Raw genomic sequence first — 24,306 nt, 5'->3', positions numbered from 1 at the left:
CTTGCCAGGCACTTGCAGCCCCTGACAAGTCCGACCATCTTCTCCATCTCCTCCTCGTTCATCCTGACCATGTTCCGTGCTATCCTCATCAGCACCTTCACGTTCAGCTCCCACGCTCCCTCCCCCGACAGCTCAGTCTTGCTGCCTTCCTTCACCTCCTCCTTCATCTCCACCAGCCCCTCGAACAGCAAATGCTTCGACCCCACCATGAGCTTCAGCACCAGCCCGCTCGTCCTCCGTGTGCTGGGGAACATCAAAAACTTTCCTAGAAGGACCGTCATGGCCTTGTCCTCGAACTCCGGATGTGCCTCGAGGAAGGACGAGCACAGGATGGTCAGCGCCTGCCCCTGACTCTCGGAGACCTGCGTCTTCTTCCCAACCTTCCCTCCCCTTCCCTCCAACACGAGGCTGCTGAGACCTTCCAGCAGGCTCTCTGCTGGCAGCTTCGCCACGAGTTTGTCCCACGACAGCGCGCAGAGGACGACAGACGGGTCCTCGTCCTGCAGTCTGCGCAGGAGGGCGTCGGCTAGGAAGGGCTCCAGAGGTTGACTCGAGGTGCTCTGAAACGCCTTGAGGAGGGCGGCTCTGCGGATGGAGGCGTTGGGGTGCTCTAGAGCAAGAAGCAGGGTCGTCCCTCCCTCTAGGATGGGGATGTGCCTTGTGCCCTGGAAGGTGTGCGACAGGAACGAGGTTAGCCACTCCCTCTCCTCGTCGTCATGCTCGCCCCCATCTTCGTCCTCGTCCTCATCCTCGTCCTCATCCTCGTCCTCGTCCTCGTCCTCGTCCTCGTCCTCGTCCTCGTCCTTCTTCTTTCCTTTTTGCGCCTGTTTTGACTGGTTGCCCTTCTTGCCATCACCCTCACCCTTCTTGTCTCCGCCTGACTTCTTCTTGGACGGCTCATCCCTGCCCTCCTCCACCGGCTTCACTCCATAGCTCCTCAGAATCTTGTTCACAAACTCGTCGATCTCGTTGGGGTAGCGGAGGGCCAGCGAGCTGAGAACGTCGCTCATCTTCTTCACCACGTCGTTCTCCTCCACCGACATCTTCCCGTTCTTGGCGTGCCTGTACATGTCACAGGCTCCCCGAGTGACTGCGATGGCTGCCTGCATGACGATCTCCGAGGACAGCGGGAGGCTAGTCAGAAGCTCCTGCAGCACCTGAAGGGCCCGGCTGTTCTCCTTCACGTCCCTTACCAGCCCCCTGATGAAGATACCCAGGAAGCCAGAGAGGTCTACCTTGTCCCCGAGCTCCTTGAGAATCCCGACGACGGGCTGGATGTGCAGGACCGACGAGACCCCCTGGGGCTCGAGCCTGCTCGGCCGCTGGAAGTTGCAGATGATGACAACAATCAGGAGGCAGTCCGTCGGGTTCTGCCGGTTGGCGTACTTGGGAATGATCTCCAGCAGACTCCGGATCACCTCCTCCGACAGCTCCGCCCTCTTTACGAGCGCGGCGAGCACCATGTACGCGGCTGACTGGAAGTCAGAGACCTTGGGGGTGCGAATGCCCTCGAGGATGGTCGGGAGGATGGCAAGGGAGACTTCCTCCGTCACTTTCTTCATCGTCGTCAAGACCTCCACTGCTGTGCTCACGAAGAGAGTCAGGACGACTCGACTGGTGGTTGGCTCCTGTATCAAAGATTCAGATCCCTGTCACCAGCCTCTCCTCCTCTCTTGCACAAAGGATTGCCCCTTGCTTCCTAGACTTTGCAAAACTCCCCTCTTGACCTTCTCTTCCTTCCCCTTGCCTCCATCTCTCCACCCCTCTTCTCCATCCCCTATCTCATCCGCCTAGTCCTCTGCCGCCCCGCATGCTTACATTGCACATTTCACAGATGAACTTGAGCACAGCAAGGTCCGAGATACAAGCTCCCGCCAGCACCGTCCTTGACAGAGGAGCGCCGGTCTTCTTGACGCCATTGAGAAAGCTCCACTTGTCCTTGGGGTTAGTCAGCTGGACCAGGCGGACGAACTGCGGAGTTGTGTGATAGGGAAGGCAGCAGAGCAGCAGATCGTCAAGGTTGTGCTCGTGGACTTGGTAGCATCGGATCAGAAACTCGAGGATCTTGTGAGTGGGACGGAGCAGGAAATAAGGAGCAAGAGCCTTCAACAGGCTCTTGATTGACTGGTTGATTGACTGGAGAGCGGCAGATGTCACAAGAGACGCTGCGCTGAGGAGGAGGAGGAGGAGGAGGAGGAGGAGGAGGAGGAGGAGGAGGAGGAGGAGAAAAAGGGGCAGGGGCAGGAGCAGGAGCAGGGGCAGGGGCAGGGGCAGGAGCCTAACCTTCATGGCGTCGTATGACTGGTTCTCTCGGTGGAAGGTGGAGGGGGAGCGGTTGAACAGAAGCTTCTCATACTTGTGGAGCGAGGGATCCTGCTTCTCCAGCTCTGCCAGCCCACTCAGCCCGATGCTGTGGATCGCGTCCCCGTCAAGGTCTGCGGCCTCTGACGACGTGAAGAGGAAGGACGGCCTGTGCTTGAGGCTGTTGTCTCCCTGCAGCAAGTGTCAGCTCCTCTCCACATCTCCTCCTCAGGCTCCTCGAACCTTAGGGTCCCTCCCTTGCCGCAAAGCTGCCAGCTGCGACGCTAGAGTAGAAACCATCTTGTGATGGGCCAAGTGCTGCCTGGTCGGGAGCAACACAGTCAAGAACATGTCAAGAGACCGGATCCACACATGAACAGAGAAATCATGGTCGTGAAAAATGATCCTCTACACTCAGAACTTGCACAACATGCAGCAATCACAGGCACTCAAGGAATCGTTCACTGGTTCGACTGATCTGGCAAGGCTGCATGCACCGTGTGCCGTCTGAGTCCTGAAGCTCTACAGCATTCATAGGAAACCCTCTCATCCTTACTGCTCCTCTGGTCAACCCTCCCTCCCTCCCTCCCTCCTTCCCCGCTCCTCCTCCCCCCGTCCTCGCATTTCGGATTTCCGCCATATCGCACGTGCGCATGCTTCAGGTCCAGTCGAGCGGTATGAGGGTCAACAAAGGCTGTGCTGTATGAGGACCTATCCACAGGACTTGCTGAACTAGGGTAGGGGGTACTTAAAATACCCTTGGAACCCCTGTCTCCCATACCAAATTCCCTATTTGAAGATCGGTGAAAGGGGGTGGGGTGTCAGGGAAAGGGTGGGGGTAGTACTCTGGGTTGTAGTACGCAATGCAGGGACCAGGATCAAGAGGGGAGGGGAGAAGAGAGAAGAGGAGAGGACAAGAGAGGAGAGGAGAGGAGAGGAGAGGAGAGGAGAGGAGAGGACAAGAGAGGAGAGGAGAGGAGGAGAGAGACGAAGGTAGTAAGGAGGAGAGAAACGATGCGAGGATAACACGAGATCCATTGGGACAGAGAGAGGACGTCACGTAGGATAGGCAGAGAAAGATGCAGATACAGTGAGCGAGCCAGAGGTGGGAAGTCTACGGAATTGAGCTATGATACTGCATGATTGACTTCAAGAGCTTGCTGTATCCATTGCTGAGATCTAACACCAGGATAGCAAAGATATCTCTTAGAAGTTGTGTAGAGCTGAATGAGCTAGAAAGGGTGCTGCAGGCTGTTTGCTGTTTGTCCACCAGTGCCACCAGTTGACTCAGCTCGTCCTCGCAGAGCTCCTGACATGCTCGCGCTGCCATCATGTTGGACGACATCTCACGAGCAGGTTCAGATGCCCTCGACCTTTAACAAGCGCTAGAGCAGATTCATCAAGTCTCACCATGCAGGGAGCCGCCTCTGCCCTCTGCCTTAGTTTGCTCCTGATCCCTTGCATGGTCTGTGCGATCGGGAAGAACACCACGACACCTGTCCCCACGACGACACCTATCCCTGAAGTGATCTGTCCGATACCTCCATGCCCGTCTGACGGTGAGAGGCGGTCATGTGCTGTGCTCGACGTTGGAACGCGCACCCTGATGGCTCCGTGCAGGAGACGTAACCTTGGTGCCTGCGAGTGGTCCCAACAACAACCAGCAGCAAGGCACGCAGATCGTGACCATCTCGGGGACTTTCTTCCCGTCCGACTGCTCCAAAGGATGCGTCTTCGACCCTCCCTGCGACACGGTGAGCAGCCCATGGCGCCTTCTGCGATAATGACGCCTCCTTGGCTCCTCCAGTGCGAGATGGAAGTCACGTACTACGTCTACTTCGGCTCCGATGCCACCGGCTGCAACTTCGAGGACCAGGACGCTGATGCATGCCAGTGCACGGCACCGTCGGGGGAGGTGCGGGGGGAGGAGCTCGCCAAGGGGTTGGTCGCCGGTGACGTGACGCAGGACCTGGTGAGGGATTGTGGTTGGGACGGGCACTTCTTCAGATCCAAGTTGTCGTGATACTCTATGGTGCTGCCTGACAACGCTGACCTGTTGCTCACAAGGTATCGCTGCCACTCCATCGTCTGCCAGGTCGCACCTCTTTACGGCCAGCAGCCGCTGAAGATGTTCTTCAAGGATAAGTACGCGGAGGAGAGGGAAGGGCAGGAAGGTGATTTCGAAGTGAGATTGCTGCCGCAGGGCGTGCAAGAGGAAGCAGGAGAATTGTGTGATCTACCCTGCGATCGACGGCAAACTAGAGCCCAAGTAAGATAGTCTGCCGGACGTTGGCCGATGCAGAGATGTTGTGATGGTGTTCCCTCCTACTCTGCAGCGTTCAGCTCTGGCCGTTAAACTTCACGTATCGAGCTCCAAAGATTGTGACAACAGTCCCCAAGGTGAATCGAAGTGTACTCACCCTCCTCTTCTTCCTAAATTTCATTTATTTATGGCTCCTCCTCCGTTCTCTTCTCGCTTTCTCCTCCACTGCAATCTCATCAACCACCTCCTTCTTCTTTTTTAATCTCCATTTTCTCGAGCTAATGCTGACATTGTCTTCTGCTCATATTTACTGCGTGTATGCTTACCGATTTTATCTGGAAGGATTTCGCCATCGAAGGCGGCCTAGTCACAATCATCGGAGAAAGCTTCGGAGGAGACTCAAACTTCATTCAAGTGCGCTGAGATTTCCTCAGCGTTGTCCCTCCTTATCTAGCTCTGTTCAAGGTTATGATCGACGGCCACAAGCAAGGCGTTCCCACCAATCCGAAGCTCTACAACTCCAAGTACCTGTCGGTAGAGGTGCAGGTGCGTCAAGAGAGCACCGGAGGGAGAGAAGGGGGTGGGGGAGGGGGGCAGCGCAGGCAGAAGAGAGACGTGCTAAGTGCTGCAACAATGTTAGGAAAGTGAACGGGTAGTGGATGGGTAGATGGAGGGGGTAGTGGTGGCGATATTCTGGTTGGGATGGGGCTCTGACTGTCTGGTTCAGATTTTTCCTCACGGGAAGGGGAACGCGGTGCTGCAAATCTTCATCGGCGAGAATGACTTGGGGGAGATATCGAACGAGTTCGAGATTGAGGTGAGAGTGGAGGGGGAGGAGAGGGAGGAAGAGGAAGATGGTGGCGAGCAGGAGTTCACGCACCGGCAGTTTGTGACAACCTCCTCCAAGACTCTCTTCGCCGTCATCTTCATCCTTACAAGTTCGTCTGCGCTGTGCGCGCACGAGCCTCACCCTTCTCTTACAGGCTGCATGGCCCTCACTATCGTCGTCATGCTCCTTGCATGGAAGTTTCTCCCCCCCCGGTATGTCGGCAGGTACGGCATGAGCAGGTGAAGTCGCAGCAAGTGCTGCCGTTACTCCTCACCTTGCGTGCAGCTCTGACATGAGGAGGGGCCTGCTGGGAGACGGTCTGGATGATTCGCATTTCACTATCATGGTGAACCGTTGTCTCTTCGATGACTGCCCTTTTTCTCTCGCCTCTCGTTTTCCACTATCTCCTGCTCCTGCTCCTGCTCCTGCTCCTGCCCCTGCTCCTGCTCCTGCTCCTGCTCCTGCTCCTGCTCCTGCTCCTGCTTCTGCTGCTGCTGCTGCTTCTGCTCCTGCTCCTGCTCCTCTTACTGCTGCTGCTGCTGCTGCTGCTGCTGCTCCTCATCCTCATCCTGCTGCTGCTGCTGCTGCTGCTGCTGCTGCTGCTGCTGCTGCTGCTGCTGCTGCTTTTCCTCCTCCTCCTCCTCCTCCTTCTTCTCGTCTCTCTTAGCTTTCTTTACAGAGAGAGCACGTCACCTTCACCAAGAAATTGGCTCGAGGAGCCTTTGGCAGTGTGTATAAGGTGCCCCGCCCTCCCTCCATCCCTCCTTTCCTATACTTCGACTTTTTGTTCTGCCTGTGTTATTGTTTTCATGTATGCCTTGCTTGTCCTCCTCTTCTCCTTCTCTTCTCCTTCTCTTCTCCTTCTCTTCTCCTTCTCTTCTCCTTCTCTTCTCCTTCTCTTCTCCTTCTCGTCTCCCCTACTCTATTGTTTTCATGTATGCCTTGCTTGTCCTCCTCTTCTCCTTCTCTTCTCCTTCTCTTCTCCTTCTCTTCTCCTTCTCTTCTCCTTCTCTTCTCCTTCTCTTCTCCTTCTCGTCTCCCCTACTCTCCCCTCCTCTCCCCCTACTCCTCCTCGTTCTCCTATTCATCTCCCTGCTCTTCCACCTCTCAACGTGCTCCAAGGGAACGTGGCTCGGCACTATTTGCGCCATCAAGCAGATTGATGTCTGGTCGTTACAAGACCTCAAAGAGTTTCTCGACGAGGCGAACATCCTCAGGTCTGAAGGGAGCGGGAGAAGGAGAGACAGGGGAGGAAGAGACGGAGAGGAGGGAGAGGGAGAGGAGTCGGAGCCATGCACTAAAGTTCCTCCAGCAAACTTCACCATCCAAACATAGTCCAACTACTGGGCGTCTGCGACTCTCGTACCCCACAGGTTCCCCTCCCTTCCTTGCACCTCTGTACTACTTTGGCGCCACCATACATTCCTCGCCGCCCCCTTCCCCCCCCCTTGTTCCCATTTCTCTGCCCCCTCCTATTTCGATGCCATGTCACGATCGGCTCCTAGGGAGGGAGGGAGATGCTCATCGTCATGGAGTTTCTCGCGCGGGGCAGCTTGACGGACGTCCTTCAGGTTATCGTTTGATGCTGCAGTGGCAACCCTGATCAACATGGCAGGATCCAGCCGTTGAGCTCCCTGACGGCTTGAAGCGCAAGTATGTCCTGCTCCTGCTCCTGCCTTTTCTCCTCCCCCCCTCCTCCTTCGCCTCCTCCTCTCCCTCACTGCCCTTCACTCTACCGATCTCCCACCTCCCTCCTTCCTTCTGTTTCTTCTCATCTTCCTCGTGCAGTCTTGTTCTGACTTGCTCCATCACAGCATGGCACTCCAGGCAGCTAAGGGGATGCTCTACCTTCACTCTCTCCGCCCTCCTGTCCTGCATCGCGACCTCAAGAGTCCAAACTTGCTGGTCCAATCTGATGTAAGGAGACAGGCAGGCAGGCAGGCAGGCAGGCAGGCAGGCAGGCAGGCAGAGACAGGGATGGCAAAGATGTGGAGCTCGAGCATTCAAACGAAAGGGAGGGAGGGAGGGAGGTTGAGAGGGAGATAGCAAGGGTGGGAGGAAGAAGCTACTAAGAGGAAGAGGAGGGCGAGGAGGAATCTCCTGACACCCGAGCATGTAGTTCAGCATCAAGATAGCAGACTTCGGACTCTCTCGCTTCCGGGTATTTGAACTGTCTCTTCTTTCCCCTCCCTTTCTTTCCCATCCCCGCTCCTTCTCTTGCTCTTCCTCCTTTCCCCTGATCTCACTCGTAGGTCGAGTACACTATGACCTTCTGCGGCTCCCCCAAGTGGACGGCGCCGGAGGTCAACAGCTGCTGCTCCTCTCCTTCCTCGTTCCTCCCCATCCGCCGATCTTGCTTTTCTGCTTACCTTGCCTTCAGCTCCGCCCCTTCTTCTACATCCCCTCTTCTTCTCCCGTTGTTGCTACAGTTGCTCTGCTCCTCCCTGTACCACCACTACCACAGAACAACCATATCCCTCTGTACCTCCTCAACGACCTCCTCCTCCCTCCATTCATCTCACTTCTTATCCCCTCCAGGTTCTCAACGGTCAGAACTACGACACGGCGGCTGACATCTGGTCCTACGGTGTGGTCCTATGGGAGCTCTTGACCCGCAAGGTCCCTTACTCGGCAGGCACCTGGGCCACGACCAGGTGAGCTGAGGGAGGGGCTGCGGCTCCAGGGTCTGATGGAGGAGGAATAGGGATCAGTCGTCAAGTTCCAGCGTAAGGGAGGAGGGAGGAGAGCTCCTTGGGTCCCAGGTCGATGATCGTTTCTTCCCCCCCTCCCACCTCCTCTCCTCTCCTCTCCTCCGATTCGCTACTCTCACCTCATCCGTCCATTGCCCCTACGTCCTCTCTACCCCCCCTCTCCCTCGCCCCCTCGCTTCTCATTCGTGGCAACAGGTAGCGGTCAAGGTTGCCCGGGAAGGGAATCTCCTTTGCATCCCCCCGGCTCCTTCCCTGCTATCGCAGATCTGCACAGACTGCCTCCTCTTCGACCCTCACCTTCGACCGACTTTCGCTAGCGTTGTCCGCAGGTGCCTCAACTCCTTCCCTCACCCTCATGTCCAGCGCTCATGTCAACCCGCAGGCTGCAGGCTGCAGAGGAGGAGGAGAAGGACAATCTGGAGGAGCCCAACACCAAGAGCTTGATTGACATGTAAGATGCAAGGCAGAGAGCAGACTGGCCACGCCAGCATTGCAAGTTAGACGTTATTATGTATTCTAATGTAGATAATACTGCATCACTACTTCTGTACTACTCCCCGCTCCTGCTCCCACTCCTCCGCCTCCTCCTTCACATTTACAACCTTCACTTCTTTACAGCCCCGCAATCTATACACACCTGCACGAACTGGTCCCAGCTCACGTCCTCACTCCCGTCGTCCAGGTCCGGCGGGCGGACAGAAACAGTTCGCAAACACTGGCAGAAGAGGAGGCTCAGCGCAGGATCAGGCACGATCAGCTCCTCCCCGTCCAGGTAGAGCGGGGCCCTTGAAGGGCTCCGTGGGCTCTTCTTCCCCCTCTCTTCCGGACTCCATCCATACCGCAGGTGTGAGCCACTCCCTCCTTCCTTTCCTGATCCGCCCTTGTCGTCCTCCCTTGCCGCCGCATGAGCGACGCTCGGCGCACGGGATTCACTGACCCTTCCTTCTTCAGCCACCTGCTGTATGCTCGGCGTTTCCGGGGGGTGATGGGCCTTGAGGGAGGGGCTGGACTCATTGCAGAGGCTCCTCTTCGCTACCACCTGCTCGCGCTGACTCGCGGCATCCGAAACCGGCGGCACACCCAGACGTTGAGTCCTCCCCTGTACGCGAGAGGGTCAGGAAAGACGCAGGCCAAAAGACGACAGCGATGACAGTGATGGTGAGGAGGGAGATGAGAAGGGAGGGGAACAAGAACAAATACCTCGGGGAGAGCATCGAACTGGCATCTGCGGATGATCTCAGCCTCGATGTTGCGGCAGGCTTCCTCTGACGCCACGTAGTCGCCAAAGGAAAGCATCTTTGACTCCGAGGTGTCCGAAGACGGGGACGTTCTGTCTGGTTTGGACAGAACGATTCGAGGGCGCTCCTCATCCCCTTCCCTCTCCTCCATGGAGGAATCACTCTTCTCCTCCTGCCTTTCACTCCTCACTTGTTTCGCATTCCCTTCCGCGCTCTCCATCTCATCGCCCCTGAGCTGCTGTGTATGGAACGGTTCGACGTCCCGTCGCCGCATGCCTCTTCCTCGCCCCTCCCATTGACGGCATGCTTCTCACTGGCAACAGAGGACTGCTCTGGTTGGGGTTGCATAGCTTGCAAGGTCACTCGCTCCTGATGCCTTTTGACCTCCACAGGAAGATGGATCCCCATTTCCGCCAGCAGCGAGTCTCCTTCCCCAGAGGCCTCGTCAGCAAGCAGCGACGAGGTCTCGAGGTCAGCAAGGATGTCCAGGTTGTAATCTGTCCCGCCGCTCTGGGAGCGATGCGCCGCATCCTCCATGGTAAAGATGACAGAGAGGAGCTCGTTCTCCAGCTTCATCAAGTCGTGCTTCGCCCGCGCCTTCACCATGTCCAGCACCTCCTTCTTCACCCACTGACCGTCCTCACTGAGGAAAGAGGAACTTCCCGAGTCACCGTGCAGTGCACTGAGAGCGTTCAGATCTGCTGCATGCGGGGTCAGAAGTCGCCGCAAAGACCAGGAGGAGCGTTACCTTTGCTCTCGTCCGCCTTGCTCAGACTCACGTTCCTGATCAACATCTGCGTGAACCTCAACAGTCGCTGTTCCAGAAACTCAAGCATGACTAGACGGCAGGTGTACTGGGAGAGCCCTGGACGCGCAATCAAACGACCAAACCCAGAATAGATAGTCTTCACGCACCGGTAGTCAGTCGCTCGAACTCCTTGCGGACTTTCTCTCGCTCAGTCTCGTAGGCCTCTAGAGACTTCACCTCTCCCGATCGCACCTGGTCCATCAACCAGCGTCACATTATTACCGATCACTCCCTCACATCACCTTCTTGTCGCAGTCCGCATAGAGACTCTCCAGCAGCTCCCTGGCGACGATCCTCGATGCCCTCTCGTTGTCCATCACCATCCTCTCATGCAGCTTCGCCAGCTCCTGCCATACTTCTTGAGCTTCCACGACCAGCGTTACAGCTTCTCACCTTGTCGAGGCGCTCTCGATACTCCTCCACTTGCTGCTGGTCCCCAACAACCATCTCCGAGAACAGGTGGTGGACTCTGCTCCTCTGCTCCGTGTGCCAGTGGTGCAGGTCCGTGTCCGATGTGGGCAGCTGTGAGTACATCCTCGTCATACTCAGAGCATACTGCCCCAGGGCTTTCTGTAAGGCGACTTTGCAGTAGGTTGAGCAGACTGAGTCCCAGGCACGCGGGATGTTCTGAGGCTGGCCAGCATTGACGTCGTCCATGATTGCCTGCGCACCAGAGAAAGATCAGAGAAGAAGAGGGGGGGGGGGGGGGGGAAAGGGTCCGCGAGAGAGGGAGAAAGACGAATAAGGCAGGGAAGGGAGGGAAAGGAAAGGAGTTAGGAGACAAAAACAGGAAACAGGCAAAAGGAGGGGAGGATTTGAGGCACACCTGAGCAAGCTGGTAGAACATCAGGCCGTCTAAATGGGTTTTCATGATCTAAGCCAAGGGTTAGGACAGCAAGGGGACCTCCACGACGAACAAAACCTGTTTAGGAGGCGACACTTTGATCAGATTCCTGCGGATCGAAAGGACCTTCTTCAGATAGCGTTCGTGGGGTGACAGGCCCGAGATCTCTGCTGGGCTGGGGAGCGTGTAGCAGTCCTGGGAAGGGAAGAAGGAGGCTATCATCTTCCGGATAAGGTTCTTTGCCTCCGCCTCCTCGCTGAACCCTCTCAGGCGGAGGCATCGCTCTAGGTATGTGCGGGAGGATATCTGGTTACGCCTCTCATCGAGTAAGGGCTCGTCTATGTCGCGCAGCAGCCAAGACAGGTGAGGGAAGTGCTCGCGGAAAGTCAAGCCGTCCTCCTCTTCCTGGTCCCGGGTAGCCTTGATGGTCTTCAAGAGGTTCTTGATCACTTTGAGGTTCTGAATGTTGTTTGGCTCGAGCATGTCCATGCCATTGTACACAACATGGCTACAGAAACAATCAACAAGCAGCAATTGACCTCTCAAGGCTCTAAAACTCACCTGCTGAGCAGAACACAGAGGGCGAAGACGACGGATTCATCGACTCCTTCGACATTCTTGCTCTCCAAGACAATCGTGTCATACTCGCTGCCATCGTCCCTTTTGCATCGTATTATCCCATTCCACAACCAGATCACAACGTCATTCCTGCTGTGGAAGACCTCGGACAGGCCAGAGTCCTCCACCTTCAGCCCTTTCCCCCTCAAGATCGCGTGCCTGATGAAGGAGCTCTTGCCTGTCTTGGGCTCCCCGAAGAACGTCAACACGTGCAGTGGAGCCTCCTGGCTCGTCAGCCTGTCCGCTACCTCCGGCGAGACTTGCAGTCCCTCTCGGCTGTTGTAGGTGACGAAGGGCACCGGGCCCGGTGGCCCGTCCCAGACCACGTAGTCCTCGCACAGGTCCGCTACTGCGCGGCCGCCATGGTGCGAGTGCGCAGGACTCGTCGGGATGTCCTCGATGTGATCAAGCAGATCCTCCATGGAAGGGACCTTCTGGAAGAAACTCACCTGGTCCCACAGGGTGCCCCTGCTGCTGGATACAGCCTGGCAAGGGTCTACAGGTTTCGGAGGGGTGTGAGGCTCAGGGCCAGGGCCAGGAGCCAGAACTGACGGAGAGAGCGGGCGCTCCCTTTCTGATGAGCTCTTGTCCTGGTCACAATGAAAGCCGCCACTTCCATCGAGACATCCTTCGGCCGTCACCTCCCCGATCATCTAGTCTTCTACAAGAGCAGCTCACAGCATCTCACGCACAGATGGCTCAATCTCCCTCCAACTGATCAGCACATGTCAGAGAAGCTCAAATGTGAACAGCAGAGGCATGCAGAGCAAAAGCAGGCTAGAACGACGAGGAGAAAGCAAGAGTTGAGGATGGTCAAACCGAACAGATCAGCATTTGACGGAGCAAACGCCAGGGCAAGCAATAAAACGTTGATATGGATCATCAAAATCATCCATACAATCAAACCCAAGGCTTTCAGATGTTCGCCCAGTATAATTCCATCTTGATTCCCACAAATGATTGATGGACTGTGATGTTCCGGTTAATATATCGCTCTATTTCTCTCAATGGCAAGGCATATCAGCATCTACTGCCAACACAATGCTGAGAACTACCAACTTCCTGCACTTTGACATCTGAGGTCGAGCTTCTCGCTCTCTACTCGTCCCTCCCACCAACATGTCCTTGCTGCACAAGCTGCTTGACCATGTTTCAGAGCACCCTACGCCGTTGCCTATGACCTGCCTAGGGCTTTGCTTTCAGAAAGTACTGAGACCTCGGATAGGACCACCAACATACTCTCCTACAACGATATGGAATGTATGGAATGATGTTCCGTCGAACGGGCTTTGAGAAACACATGAATAATTTGTGAGATATTATTTTCCCTATAATTTCAAATTTGAAAGAAAATTTGGAAAATAATTTAACAATTATCTCTGCAGTTCAGGGTAAACCACCAATTCAACAAAATACTTCAAATACCGTTATAGTGTGTGGAACCGCAATGCTTCATTATGAAATTTGTTTTTAAAAATATGTAGAAGATGAAAAAATCTCTTTTGACATAAGTGAGACCACGAAAAGGATCTTTGTCAATCAAGTACCCCTTACAGCCCCCGTCATACCCACCCTCAAATCCTTTTTGTCAGCCCCCAAGTTAACAGTACCCCCAAAAAACGGGGTACTTTACAGGGATGAGTATGGGGTAGGGCCCATGTAGCCCGTCAACACTAGAGCTGCCCACCCTGGGTGAGCTGCCTCGGAGTACGGTAGTACGGCTGGGCCCCCGGGCCCCGGGGCCGCCGCCGGGCGGCCCCGGCGGGGAGGCCCCCCCGGGCCGGTTCAGCGCGGCGGCCCGTGAGAGCCTCGAGGGCGCCCCGCCCCGGAGGCTTATCGACTCGGCGACGGGAGAAAGTTGCCGTGCCGGAGTCCACGGTGGACAGGCTCACTGGGGCAGCCGGCCGTGACCGTGCCAGCCGCCGGGACTCGGCGGCCGCCCCCGGCCCCGGCGGCAGGCTTACAGTAATACTGGGCCAGGCCGTAGTGGGCCGTGACCGTCGGACTGAACTGAGACTGGACTCAGGCTCATCAGCAGGCAAGCTTGAGTCCCGACTGCCGAGTCCGCCGGGCCTCCATGATGATCACCGGGCGGCCGGCGCCGGCACGGTCGGTCCGTCGGATCGCCGGTGGCAGGCCCGGCCCACTGCAGGGCCACTGGCTGGCGCCACGCCCCGCGGCCGGCCGCCGCCGTGCCGGCCGGGCGGCCGCGGGCGTTGCCGTCCGACTCGGACTCGGCGATCCGACTCATCGGATCGGCCGCCGGCTGCCGGGCCGCACCGCGCCGTGTCACCGCACTGCCGCCGGGCCGCCCGGCAATTCCGAAACTTAGGACTAATACTACCGTACGCCGACGGTGACAACGCGTCGACTACCCGCGCCGCGACTGCACCGTTGAAAGTCTGTGACCGGGTCGGAACCCGGTTGCCCGAAAGCGACCGCAGTTTGAAGCGGCTCAGTTCCAGCTACATATCAACTTCCCCCAAAACAGCAAAGGAATATCAAGTGGACATGTGCGTGGCCTTTGAAAAGGACCGTGGCACACGGTGATCTTGAAACCATTTCCAAGGACTTGACTGTGAAAACCATTGAACCGCGGCAAACGGGCCTGCTCAGGATGTAAGGATATTTGGAATGCCTTGAGTCTCGTCATGATGAGAACTTTCAAATCATGGGCCGAGAAGGAGTACACCGGCTTTCAAATCACAGAGACGCGCTGGCCAAACCTTTGAAAAGCTGTTTCAGGTAACTCGGCTGTGCAATGTACTGAAGGGTCGGTTGGCGAAGATACCAAGATTGTGGCGATGGGTTTGTTGATGAATGGCAACAGGCAGTACTTTCACCGAGATATTGAGTGGATGTTTAAGCAGGTTCTTTTCTCTGGTCTCTGATGATTTTGATTTGAGGCCATTTGTGGATCCTGTGTTTGATGAAATCAAGGGGGTTCGGCCAGAACATATCTGGGTTGAGGACGGACGTATCTGTTATGAATTTTACGATGGGTCTCATACTGGAACTTCTCAAGCAATTTGTTGTTAAAACCTCGTCTTAGAGACCGATGCCGCGACATCTTCGTCACCTCCCAAGCCACTATCTCTTCAGTACTGATCTAGGATCTAATTGGTCAGTCCGAACAGATCATGCCATTTTCATCTTACCAGGATACTGAGACCACACCCTTTCAAGGAAGTGAAGGGCACTGATTTCTCTGCAGGATCTGATAACACTGACAATTGTGCTCAATGCAAGATTGCGAGCTCAGTATAAAACCTGAAATCCTGATCGCTCTGAACTAGGTTAGATACTTCAACACTCAGAGATGCTATATGATGCACTTTCAAAGCCACTGAGCGTCAGATACACTTGATAATCCTTCTCTTTTATCTTCATCGTTCTTCCTATCATTGAGGGGATCAAAATCTTGCGGTGACATGCTGTTCATCTCATCTTGCCGAGCTCAGCTGTGTTCTTACGGAGCAGGAGAGTTTGCGGAGTCAAAAGCTATACTTTGGCAGGTAACTAATAGTTACCCTATTGGATGGTTGCTGCCCTCTCCTCAACCCCTTTACACTTTTTACTTATCAGATCGTTTCCGTACCCCAAATCTATTTCCGGCAACATTTTTCATGCACGGGTGTTTACAACCGCAAAAACAGGGGTACGGGCCTTCCCTGACTCAAGGAAATATTTACTACCCACCCCTGGAAATGTCTGGGTGAACCAGATCAAACGAGGGGTGGAAAAAAGGGGTCGGCAAAAGGGAATAGCTACCAGGGGTGGTTGCAAGGGTGGAACAGGGAGGTGGTGGAAGTGGTTGTGTGGTAGGTAGGGGTGGGGTTGTTTTAGATGGGGTAGTAGGAGAGCCCAAGCGTATGTAATAAAGGATGAGCAGATTTCAAGTAGGGTGGTCTGTGCGAGGGGGTGGGGGTGGTTGGTGACGTCGAGTTTGGATCTTCGATGGCAGGAAAGCGAATTTTGAAGGAAGGGGGAGTCACAATGGTAGAGAGAAAGCGCAATGACCTTTTGAGTCAGCGTATGATACAGGTTAGATCAAAGATGCCCGCCATGGCATGCTAGGGAAGAGATCGTGGGTACAGACGTACTAAAACAAATCGGGGAGTCAAATGAGATACAATATATAACACGTGGCGATCCTGCAACATACGTCCATTGTTATTTTGGACTCAGTTTAATTTGACAGGAGAGAATCACGTTGTCTACAATTATTGCAGGAAGGTCTTTTAGTACCCAGCAACATCTAAGAAATTTGAAATGCAGCACCTGTCCATATAGCTTTGTCTCCATTGTTTCGTCTTCACTTTTGAGCCGAAGATCGCACGGGGAACTTTGTAGAACCATTCTTGAAACCGAGCCGTTAGATTAGAAGCAAAGAGATAGGGTTTCTGTAGCATCATGATTATGTAGCTTTGTGATGGCGATTCCGGTGCAATCCCAGGCTATGATCGAAATGTTCAGCGTCAACGAATGCAAAGGCACTCAGTGTTTGACTTACCTTCCCGTTTAGTTTGGTGTGGTCAGACCAGATGCAAGCAGTGGGCAGAAGGCAAATCTCGGAACGAGAGCTTGTATCTGAGTCACATTCCACGGTAAGGCAGTGAAACCCTCTCACAAGCATCTGATTATAGAGTCTCCAAGGTGTTTGATCATGATCATAACCTGAGGCTTTCGGTCCAGTCAAGTGGAACCATGATGCATGGTAATGGTTTCCATCATGTCCAGGGCAGGTGCGAGCACAACCTAAAGCTTCCTCTGCGATCGGCAAGTGACTCTAACTTCTCAGATCCATGGATGAGTTTAGAGAGCATCATTCTCATTCGCCGGTACCTGAGGATGTAGGGATAACAGCTCAGGTTTCGAACGTTCAATACAACTCTGTTCCTTGACTTGCTCGGGAAACAGCCGCGAACCGCTCAGAAGAATCCAGGAAGAATGTGCTTTGGTGTTTCTCTCCCTGGTATGTATTCGGAAACCATATAGTTTTCAAGGTCTGAGTCTAAATCCAGGAACCGGGCATACAGCATATGTTTTTGAGATTCTTACTTCCACGGGGCAGACATGGAAGGTGGGGATATCATGCCTTGTAAACCTTTTTGTAATTGATTTGATTTGAAGGTAACACGAAGATACAGCGACTTTGTGGATCTTCATCAAAAATTGTTACAAGTACATGATGATTGCTGTTACTGAGATATGGAGCTTCTGACTCAAAGGGAAGATGTTTGGAAAGCCAACTCGACCCTTTCCACCGTTGCCCAAGAAGGTGATAGTGGGTTCACAGAGCAGCAAAGTGGGACAGACAACACGTGGGTTTCAACGCAATCACTGGTGTCGCAGGTTATCGAAGAGAGGCAGAGAATGTTGACCACATACCTGCAAGCGGTGCTTGACAACAAAATATTGTCCAGGTGATCACCACAGCTTCGTTGATTCGTGACTTGTTCTGCACGCTTTTGCATCGCGTGTTGGCAAATCCAACTTATATGAAGCTAACCTTCCTACATGTAGTACAACGGAAGTTCGAAAGTTCGTAGATATGAAGGGCGATGACGAAGATGTGCCAGTGTCCGTGTTCCGTAAGAAGCAAGGCCTGAATAGGACTACCCACTGATTGTTGAAACAGGTACTAACATTCCGAGACCTGGCGAATACAAACAATAAGGCCGAACTTGTGTCTAGACAAGGCCAACCACATTGCTCACGCAGACATGGATGTTCTGCCGTGCTTTGAAATTAGGACGAGGATGAATTGATTGCTGTCAATACCCGATAATTGGCTGCTGAATGTAAACTAAGCAAACAAAGCATTCGACCTTTATTGTACAACAAGCATCAGATTCCACAATCGAATGCTTCTTTCTCTTACTGATACATCACTTGTACTCGTATGCCGGCATGAACGCGACAGCGCACATCGGTAGAGGACAAGATACAACGGAGAGCAAGATGTTAGACCTTACGAGTCTCTTCCGCATGATCCTGAGGAGTGGTTCTGTGATGGACTCTCTTGGATCCAAGACCATTTCGATACTGCGAATGAGGAGCTCCGAAAACACGAAAATGTCGAGCGTGGCTCGGCATGGGTACACGGCGGACATTCGAGAAAAACGGATGTTCAGAAACGAAGGATTCCAAATTTTTCGCCTCGTCCTTGAAATCCCTCTTGTTGAAATAATTCTGCATCTCCCTCCTTGCGACTCGCCCAGAAAGATGCCAGCCGTTCATTGGCACTACTTTGACGCTATTGGTCGAGACAGGCGTCTCTGCTCCGAACATGAAGATGGTTGCAACAACTGCAGCTAGGGCCATTGTGCTGACCAAAACAGCCTTGACGAGGCCAGTATAGCGAGCCCCCTTGTAGTTTCCTTCAATCTCCATTTCTTGAGAAGTTCCATATACCCTCACCATGGTGAAAAGCTTTCTTGCGTACCTGAAAGGAAAACAAGTTCAGCCTCCAAAATATTGTTATGCCTTGCCGAATCAATACATCAACTCGTGCACGTCTCTTTACCCGTGCTCTTCTCTTATCATCAATATCCAAACCCTCAACTGCTGTACCAATCCCTCAACGTTTTCCTTCCTATCTCCCTCACTCCAACCACCCTCCCGGACGTTCGTGCACCCAACCACCGTCTTCCGCCTGCCATCGATTCACCATTCACAATGATTATCTTTCCACCAACCCATCTTTCATCGCATCATAGTTAATTCGTACACCGCTGTGTCTTGAAGGCACTTGTCTCTCACTCTCACTCCTGCAGTCTCCCTGCTCCTCCTCCCTCTCCCCCGCCATTTTTGCTCTCTGCCAGCCGCTTCTAGCCGCTGGAAACATTTTTCTCCTCGAGCTCCCCACCCGTCAACCATTCAACCCCTACCCCGGAGTTGCAGCCTTGAAGAGGGGTAGATCCATGGTCCTGCCTCACCCCTACCCCCCTCTCAACCACTGCTGAATCTAAAAACGGCTGTGTTTCTCCACCCTACCCATAACGTTGAAAAGTTCCACCCACCCTTTGTAACAACAAAAATCTGGTACAATCTACTACCCTGTGAACCCCTACCTGTTAAGCACCCACCCGCTCGATAGTCACACCACCCCTACATTCTCCTTCAAACCCGACCAAAAGACTGGAAGGCAGCGGGCCATCCCTCATCTCCTCTCAAGCCCTCCTCGTTTGGCCCTCATCCCCAGAAAAGAACTCTCTACCCCTACCCACCCCTACCCATGACCCCGAGTTTCAACAACCCCCCTGCTGAAAGCTACCCTACCCCTTGATCCCTTACCTCTCAATACTACCCCATTATCTCCACCCCTAGCACCCCTACCCATCCCCACCCATAGCCTTGGTACCCTACCATGTTCCCCGTCACAGAAACACGCTCTTTTTGTGAAGGGGTGGCATCTTCCTGTAAATTTTGAAGGATACCCCCGCAAAATCTCAAATTTCTACCTGGAAAAAATAACTTATAGTTACATTACCTATGTTTAGTCGATTGATGTGTATTCTTGTACCACCCGTTCATCACAACCCTTATCCCTCCACAAACAGTGTACCACCCCACCTACCACCAAAGACCCAGGGAGGCCGACATGGTGCGAGCGCTGCTCTTTCATGCCTCGCTGCCACCGCTGGCGCCTTCCAGCTCCTCCCCATCCCTTCCCCTCACCCCCTGCAAGCTCGAGGGCCATCATCCTCTGTCGGTTCTGGCATGGGCTCTCTCAAGGGTCGCTCTCCTGTCCCGCCTCTGAGGTCCCGCTCTGCCTGCTTCCTGCGCATGTCCGAGGGCGCAAAGTTGGACAAGCGTGCGGAACGTAGGAGGATTGTAGCGTCAGAGAACTTCAATCGAAGAGGGTTCGGTGAGACCAAGGAGGAGGTCCAGGGCATGATGGTGGAGGAGTTCACCTCGGACATGGTGAAGGAGCTCAAGGAGAACAATAACGTGATTGAGAGGAACAATGTAGTGATCAAGCTCGCAGAGTCCTACGGCTTTTGCTGGGGAGTGGAACGAGCAGTCGCCATGGCGTACGAGGCGAGGTCCTTCTACAAGGACGACAAGATCCACATCACCAACGAGATCATCCACAACCCAGGAGTCAACGGCCGACTGAAGGACATGGGATATAACTTCGTGCCTGTCAACGGCGGTGTGAAGGACTTCTCGGATGTCAAGGAGGGCGACGTTGTTGTCCTTCCTGCCTTCGGGGCCTCGCTGGAAGAGATGCAGGTATGAACGCCTCTGCTGACCCTGGACCTGTTTCTTACTTGCCGTTGCTAGCTTCTCGACTCCAAGGGATGTAGGATCGTGGACACCACGTGTCCATGGGTGAGCAAGGTGTGGAATGCAGTGGACACTCACAGGAGGAAGGACATGACGTCTGTGATCCACGGGAAGTGGGCCCACGAGGAGAGCATCGCAACGGCATCCATGGCGGATACCTACATAATCATCAAGGATATGGAGGAGGCCAAGTACGTGACCAACTACATTCTCAACGGAGGCAATAAGGAGGAGTTCATGGCAAAGTTCAAGAACGCTTGCTCCTCTGGGTTTGATCCTGATCGCGATCTGAAGAAGGTCGGGATTGCCAACCAGACAACCATGTACAAGGAGGAGACGGCTGCCATCGCCAAGCTCTTCGAACGCACCATGTTGAAGAAGTTTGGTCCCGAGAACGTCAATGTGCATTTCATGGCGCTAGACACTATCTGCGATGCCACTCAAGAGAGGCAGGACGCGATCAACGATCTGATCAGGGACGATAGCGTTGACTTCTACCTCATCGTGGGTGGGTGGGACAGCTCCAACACTGGACATCTCCTCGAGATTGTTCACATGAACGGCAAGGTCGGCTACCACATCGACATGGCCCACCGCATCCGCGAGGACGGAAGCATCGAGCACAGGGAGACCGACGGCACAATCACTGTGACCAAGGACTTCTTGCCCAAGGGCAAGGTCACCGTCGGTGTGACCAGTGGGGCCTCCACCCCAGACAGATATCTGCAGGAGTCTGTGGAGCGAGTGCTGATGCTCAAGGCGCTGGAGAAGGATGGAGCGATTGCTTGAGCCTTGTCCGAAGCTCGAGAACCTCATTGTACTATGTTCAACATTGACAGCGCCTGAATTGCTTCGTTTGTGCAGACACGGCGCCAATAAACCGAGTTTCTTACATCAAGCGCACTGCTCTACTACCACACAACATTTCCTTACCTTGTACATTCTATCATCCTCTTGCCCTCCTTGACGCAATCCAATACCCCACAATACAACCCAAGGCTGCACAAAGTGCAAGGCTGCTGCGGGAGCGAGTAGCTTCCAGACTCTGTGCACTAACCCTCAACCCCATCTGCGCCGCTGTCTGAACCTTGATGTGGATCTCCTCCTCTGGCATCGGGCTCCCAGCCTGGGTGGCAACAGTCTGCCTGTTGCTCCTTCTCTGATCCATCACAGCCCAGACTCGAGAAAGAGTCTCTTCTGCAAGCTCGACAGACCTTTCCATGGTGCTGAGGTGACTCTCGTATACCCTGTGCTGCTCTGCTGCCCGATCCTGCTCCGCGATACCATTCGATGCCTCGCTAACCCCTGAGCCATCTGCTGTCTGGGCCACTTCTTTGGTTTCTCTGCTCTTGCCCGATTGTATCCTCTTCTTCTTCTGCAGCTGAACCTGCGCCTCCTGCTCGACCTTGACCATCTGGCTTTGTGTGAGGTGCTGGAAAGAGAGGAGGCAGGGCGGGAACCTCTCTCCTCTCCAACTCCTCCAGCTCTTGCTTCTTCTTGCGGATTCTCTCGCTACTCGCTATCTCAAGCTCACGGATCTGCATTCAAGCACAAGTTCAACATCGCGGCACTCAACATCATGCCCTGTACCTTCCTCTGCTCTGTTTCCCTCATTTCCGTCACGCTGCACTGGACCTTCTCCTCTGCCATCTGCACACAACACAACATATATCAGATTGCTTGGGTCGGGCCTCATCTAGCTTGCTGTCCTCGCCTTCTCGCGCTCCCTCCTGCACAGCTGTCTGTACTTGTTGTCGAGTGGGTGTTCCCACCTGAGAACCGGCCTCACTTCAGCACAAGTATCGGCATGTAGAGGGAGAATGCTACATGCTTTCGCTGGTCTCGAAGTTGAAGTAGTAGATGTCACCCGACGACGACTTGCAGGCTTTCCATCCTTGGGGGAGAGGCGCCTTGATACCTTCCCTGGCTATCCACATGAGGCTCTGCTCCTGGGCGGTGTCGATACCCAGCCACTTGGCATAATCTGTTACTTCTGTCGACGTAGACGTCAGCAGGAGCAAGGAGCTGCATGCCATGCTCTACCCTCCTCCGATGGCTCGTAGTCTCCCGGTATCTCCGCCAAGACTGTCGTCCCCTGCTTCATGGCGACTGCTGGGGATAAGAGACAGGACATGATAGCAGGTATTAATTAGAACGACACATAGGAAATACTCACTCTATACCCCCCGGGGTTGCAGGATTGAAAAATTGCTGGCAGGGTTACCGGGCGCTGCCCGTTTGGAGAAGACTTCTTAGTGAGCTACCCCTGCTACCCCATTGTTTTCGGGTGGAGGGTTGGGGTGGGGGGAGTGGGGTGGGGGTTAGCGGCGGGGGGTTGATAACCCCTACCTGGAGAGACGAGCGATTCATCAAGGACATAGTATGGGTACGGGGTACTTTGGAAGGTTCAAGGAGGGTGGGGGGTGAGGGGGTGTGGGTGTGGGGGTGGGGGTGGGGGTGGGGGTGGGGGTGGGGGTAGTAGCCCGATAGAACCCTTTTTTCGAGGAAGTACCCTCGTCCCCTCCATGGCCCATTTTTTTAAAATTGAGTTTTATGCCAGCAATCTATCGGGGCCGCGCGCAATGGCGGGAGGGTTCGGTAGGAGCGAGACGGGCAGGGAGCGTTGGGTAGGAGCAGCAACGGCAGAGGAGGCAGTAACATCTTCGTATGGTTAATGCAGGCTGTAGGAGATGACAAGTGCCCTTGAGTGGTCCCAGCTTGTGTGAAGGTGGCCGTGGATTGTTCTAGGTAGGATCTGGTGGGTTGTATCGCGGTGGAGGGAAGACAAAGTAGGAAGGCTAGGGACAATGAACCCGAAAGCTTGCTGAAGCAAGATAGTTAACTATGTTCTGGAGCACAAGCAAGTTGATCATTGTTCTTCTCGTACTGCTCTCCGAGATGAAGGGGGGGTTGAAATCTACAGATGCTCTTTCCGGACGGGCATGCCCGACAAAGTTTCAAATGCTCCTTGCGAGAGAGCGGGAGAAGCCGTTCGGTCATGGTGCGACTTTGCTACGTCTGCGTGGCGGCATAGTGCAAGAGAGCATCCCGCAATCTCTCGCGGCCGCGGTGAAACGAGGTGAAGTGGCGGGAGAGGTCGTTGGAAGATACGCAGCCGCGCTTGCAAAGCTTCCGCACAACTTTCGCTGGATTTTGAGGTTCGAGATCATCTGGCGGGTGAGAGGAGGAGAGGAGATGCTCTCTGCTCGGTGTGCTCACCCATGTCGCTCAGAGGATGCTAGCAGACGAGGACCTCTTCCTCAAGATGTCCACTGAGGTGCCCCCAGGGCTCCTCCCTGCCATGGTAGCTGACGGGTCGGCAGGCGCTCATGGGCTGCAGCATGCAGGCGGTGGCGGAGATACAGCAACGAGGAGGAGCGTTCCTTCAACAACTCGACCTCGTGGTCCGTGGGCCCTCCTGGGCGGACGCCAGAGTCAACGGCTGACCTCGCTTGCAGAGCGCTGATTTGTTCATTGTGATGATCCAGTGCCTGGCGTGCGTTGTGTACGCTGCTCCGGTCGTTCAGACGCATGTGAGCTGGAGAGGGAGAGACCCTGTGCCATTCTCTCATGGCCTCCACACAGGACGAGGACCGGGGGGCCCTAGGGAGATTCCTGTCCGGCTGCCCTTCTAGTGTGTTTGGGAAGGTGTGGCGGATGTTGTGCTGGAAAGGAGCTCCTGATCTTGCCGCAGAGGCCAAACCAAGACGCTCCCCCGTTTTCTGCTCTTCAGGTTCCTCTTGTACTTCCGTGATGACCCGGAGGCTGAAGCAGCAGGACAGAGACTCTTTGCTTACCTCAAGCCCATGCCAGCTCTGTTCATGTGCTACTCCCTGCTTCCCCCGTCTGCATCCCTTGCTACTTCTCCTCCTCCATCCTTCCATCCGCTCCTGGCTCTCCCACGTTTCGTCTCTCCACCACAATTTTCCAGCTTGCTAAGGGTTCCTTCGCTCCCATCAACCGCCTCATCCTGGCCCCTCCCTCCCGCCTCCGCCTCCTCTGACTTGTGTGCTGGCAGCATCGGGTCTGGCGCGTCTGTCTGCGGTCTCAAAGGCTCCTGCTGCTGCTCTCGAGGGCTCATCATGGTGGCAGGATACGTTTACAGCTCCCTGCTGCTGCAGCTGCGATTCTTCCTATCAACCCTCAAGAAGGTAACGCATGGGGACCCGCGCACGGCGCTGACCGTCGGCTGGTGTACAGATGGTGCGGAGCAGGATTCGGTTCAGCGGGCAGAAGGGGAAGACGAGCTACAGGTGACGAGAAGGGGGGGAGCTGGGAAGGTGCTGAGGGAAGCCCCGATACACAGCGCAATCAGTCCCTCCAGCACTCCGCGGCTGCGAAGATTGCAGGTGCTTGGAGGAGGAAGAGCAGGGGGGAGGAGGGAGGGAGGGAAAGAGGA

General features: G+C 54.7%; 9 protein-coding genes across 9 annotated transcripts; 4 read left to right on the top strand and 5 right to left on the bottom strand.

Annotated features, from left to right (window-relative positions):
* Positions 1-1,836: 1,836 nt before the first annotated feature.
* On the bottom strand, positions 1,837-2,472 carry GUITHDRAFT_50349 (hypothetical protein; the record flags this gene model as incomplete). Its single annotated transcript, XM_005833990.1, has 2 exons — positions 1,837-2,136; positions 2,284-2,472. Coding segments are annotated over 2 exons (489 nt in total), but the record flags the coding sequence as incomplete, so codon positions are not given.
* A 1,240-nt stretch (positions 2,473-3,712) lies between these two features.
* On the top strand, positions 3,713-8,559 carry GUITHDRAFT_106982 (hypothetical protein; the record flags this gene model as incomplete). Its single annotated transcript, XM_005833989.1, has 22 exons — positions 3,713-3,860; positions 3,922-4,055; positions 4,109-4,216; positions 4,268-4,320; positions 4,369-4,446; positions 4,505-4,570; positions 4,638-4,701; positions 4,907-4,978; positions 5,030-5,110; positions 5,292-5,381; positions 5,433-5,502; positions 5,548-5,632; positions 5,679-5,739; positions 6,073-6,132; positions 6,516-6,610; positions 7,208-7,310; positions 7,513-7,554; positions 7,646-7,696; positions 7,932-8,047; positions 8,098-8,155; positions 8,369-8,433; positions 8,487-8,559. The coding sequence occupies 22 exons, from the start codon at positions 3,713-3,715 to the stop codon at positions 8,557-8,559; spliced, it is 1,773 nt and encodes a 590-aa protein (XP_005834046.1).
* A 149-nt stretch (positions 8,560-8,708) lies between these two features.
* On the bottom strand, positions 8,709-9,400 carry GUITHDRAFT_106981 (hypothetical protein; the record flags this gene model as incomplete). The annotated part of the gene is made up of 2 exons (XM_005833988.1): positions 8,709-9,203; positions 9,305-9,400. The coding sequence occupies 2 exons, from the start codon at positions 9,398-9,400 to the stop codon at positions 8,709-8,711; spliced, it is 591 nt and encodes a 196-aa protein (XP_005834045.1).
* A 128-nt stretch (positions 9,401-9,528) lies between these two features.
* On the bottom strand, positions 9,529-12,265 carry GUITHDRAFT_106980 (hypothetical protein; the record flags this gene model as incomplete). The annotated part of the gene is made up of 8 exons (XM_005833987.1): positions 9,529-10,040; positions 10,091-10,207; positions 10,258-10,342; positions 10,393-10,497; positions 10,544-10,813; positions 10,977-11,024; positions 11,073-11,502; positions 11,556-12,265. 8 exons carry the CDS (start codon positions 12,263-12,265, stop codon positions 9,529-9,531), a joined length of 2,277 nt encoding a protein of 758 aa, XP_005834044.1.
* Positions 12,266-16,151: 3,886 nt separating this feature from the next.
* On the top strand, positions 16,152-17,433 carry GUITHDRAFT_152146 (hypothetical protein). The gene is made up of 10 exons (XM_005833986.1): positions 16,152-16,219; positions 16,269-16,357; positions 16,414-16,483; positions 16,533-16,587; positions 16,637-16,695; positions 16,746-16,796; positions 16,849-16,920; positions 16,968-17,038; positions 17,139-17,206; positions 17,254-17,433. The coding sequence occupies exons 2-10, from the start codon at positions 16,320-16,322 to the stop codon at positions 17,289-17,291; spliced, it is 522 nt and encodes a 173-aa protein (XP_005834043.1). The 5' UTR covers positions 16,152-16,219; positions 16,269-16,319; the 3' UTR covers positions 17,292-17,433.
* Positions 17,431-18,062, bottom strand: GUITHDRAFT_162758 (hypothetical protein). The gene has a single exon (XM_005833985.1). The coding sequence runs from the start codon at positions 18,036-18,038 to the stop codon at positions 17,580-17,582; it is 459 nt and encodes a 152-aa protein (XP_005834042.1). The 5' UTR covers positions 18,039-18,062; the 3' UTR covers positions 17,431-17,579.
* A 1,149-nt stretch (positions 18,063-19,211) lies between these two features.
* On the top strand, positions 19,212-20,800 carry GUITHDRAFT_162757 (4-hydroxy-3-methylbut-2-enyl diphosphate reductase). The gene is made up of 2 exons (XM_005834169.1): positions 19,212-19,853; positions 19,905-20,800. Exons 1-2 carry the CDS (start codon positions 19,338-19,340, stop codon positions 20,694-20,696), a joined length of 1,308 nt encoding a protein of 435 aa, XP_005834226.1. The 5' UTR covers positions 19,212-19,337; the 3' UTR covers positions 20,697-20,800.
* Positions 20,801-20,990: 190 nt separating this feature from the next.
* Positions 20,991-22,018, bottom strand: GUITHDRAFT_152144 (hypothetical protein). Its single transcript, XM_005833984.1, has 5 exons — positions 21,951-22,018; positions 21,735-21,900; positions 21,498-21,679; positions 21,368-21,445; positions 20,991-21,323 (listed from the first exon to the last, which is right to left on the bottom strand). The coding sequence occupies exons 1-3, from the start codon at positions 22,009-22,011 to the stop codon at positions 21,604-21,606; spliced, it is 303 nt and encodes a 100-aa protein (XP_005834041.1). The 5' UTR covers positions 22,012-22,018; the 3' UTR covers positions 20,991-21,323; positions 21,368-21,445; positions 21,498-21,603.
* Positions 22,019-22,868: 850 nt separating this feature from the next.
* GUITHDRAFT_106975 (hypothetical protein) lies at positions 22,869-24,164 on the top strand (the record flags this gene model as incomplete). Its single annotated transcript, XM_005833983.1, has 10 exons — positions 22,869-23,084; positions 23,140-23,184; positions 23,231-23,311; positions 23,366-23,440; positions 23,493-23,555; positions 23,602-23,640; positions 23,690-23,730; positions 23,926-23,951; positions 24,000-24,058; positions 24,108-24,164. 10 exons carry the CDS (start codon positions 22,869-22,871, stop codon positions 24,162-24,164), a joined length of 702 nt encoding a protein of 233 aa, XP_005834040.1.
* Positions 24,165-24,306: the final 142 nt, after the last annotated feature.

Source organism: Guillardia theta, assembly GCF_000315625.1.
Source record: "Guillardia theta CCMP2712 unplaced genomic scaffold GUITHscaffold_27, whole genome shotgun sequence".
NCBI classification, from domain to species: Eukaryota; class Cryptophyceae; order Pyrenomonadales; family Geminigeraceae; genus Guillardia; species Guillardia theta.
Note: the sequence above shows the minus strand (reverse complement) of the source record. Positions and strands in the feature narration are given on the sequence as shown.

What these genes read in the sequence shown, in the direction of transcription:
- GUITHDRAFT_162757 (XM_005834169.1), top strand. Translation starts at nt 19,338, where the DNA reads ATGGGCTCTCTCAAGGGTCGCTCTCCTGTCCCGCCTCTGAGGTCCCGC. An exon ending in CCTCGCTGGAAGAGATGCAG is followed by an intron (nt 19,854 to 19,904) that starts GTATGAACGCCT and finishes TGCCGTTGCTAG; the next exon opens with CTTCTCGACTCCAAGGGATG.
- GUITHDRAFT_152146 (XM_005833986.1), top strand. Translation starts at nt 16,320, where the DNA reads ATGATGCATGGTAATGGTTTCCATCATGTCCAGGGCAG. An exon ending in ATGTAGGGATAACAGCTCAG is followed by an intron (nt 16,484 to 16,532) that starts GTTTCGAACGTT and finishes CTCGGGAAACAG; the next exon opens with CCGCGAACCGCTCAGAAGAA. An exon ending in GACAACAAAATATTGTCCAG is followed by an intron (nt 17,039 to 17,138) that starts GTGATCACCACA and finishes TCCTACATGTAG; the next exon opens with TACAACGGAAGTTCGAAAGT.
- GUITHDRAFT_152144 (XM_005833984.1), bottom strand. Translation starts at nt 22,011, where the DNA reads ATGAAGCAGGGGACGACAGTCTTGGCGGAGATACCGGGAGACTACGAG. An exon ending in CTACGAGCCATCGGAGGAGG is followed by an intron (nt 21,901 to 21,950) that starts GTAGAGCATGGC and finishes CTACGTCGACAG; the next exon opens with AAGTAACAGATTATGCCAAG. An exon ending in TTCGAGACCAGCGAAAGCAT is followed by an intron (nt 21,680 to 21,734) that starts GTAGCATTCTCC and finishes GCCGGTTCTCAG; the next exon opens with GTGGGAACACCCACTCGACA.
- GUITHDRAFT_162758 (XM_005833985.1), bottom strand. Translation starts at nt 18,038, where the DNA reads ATGGTGAGGGTATATGGAACTTCTCAAGAAATGGAGATTGAAGGAAAC.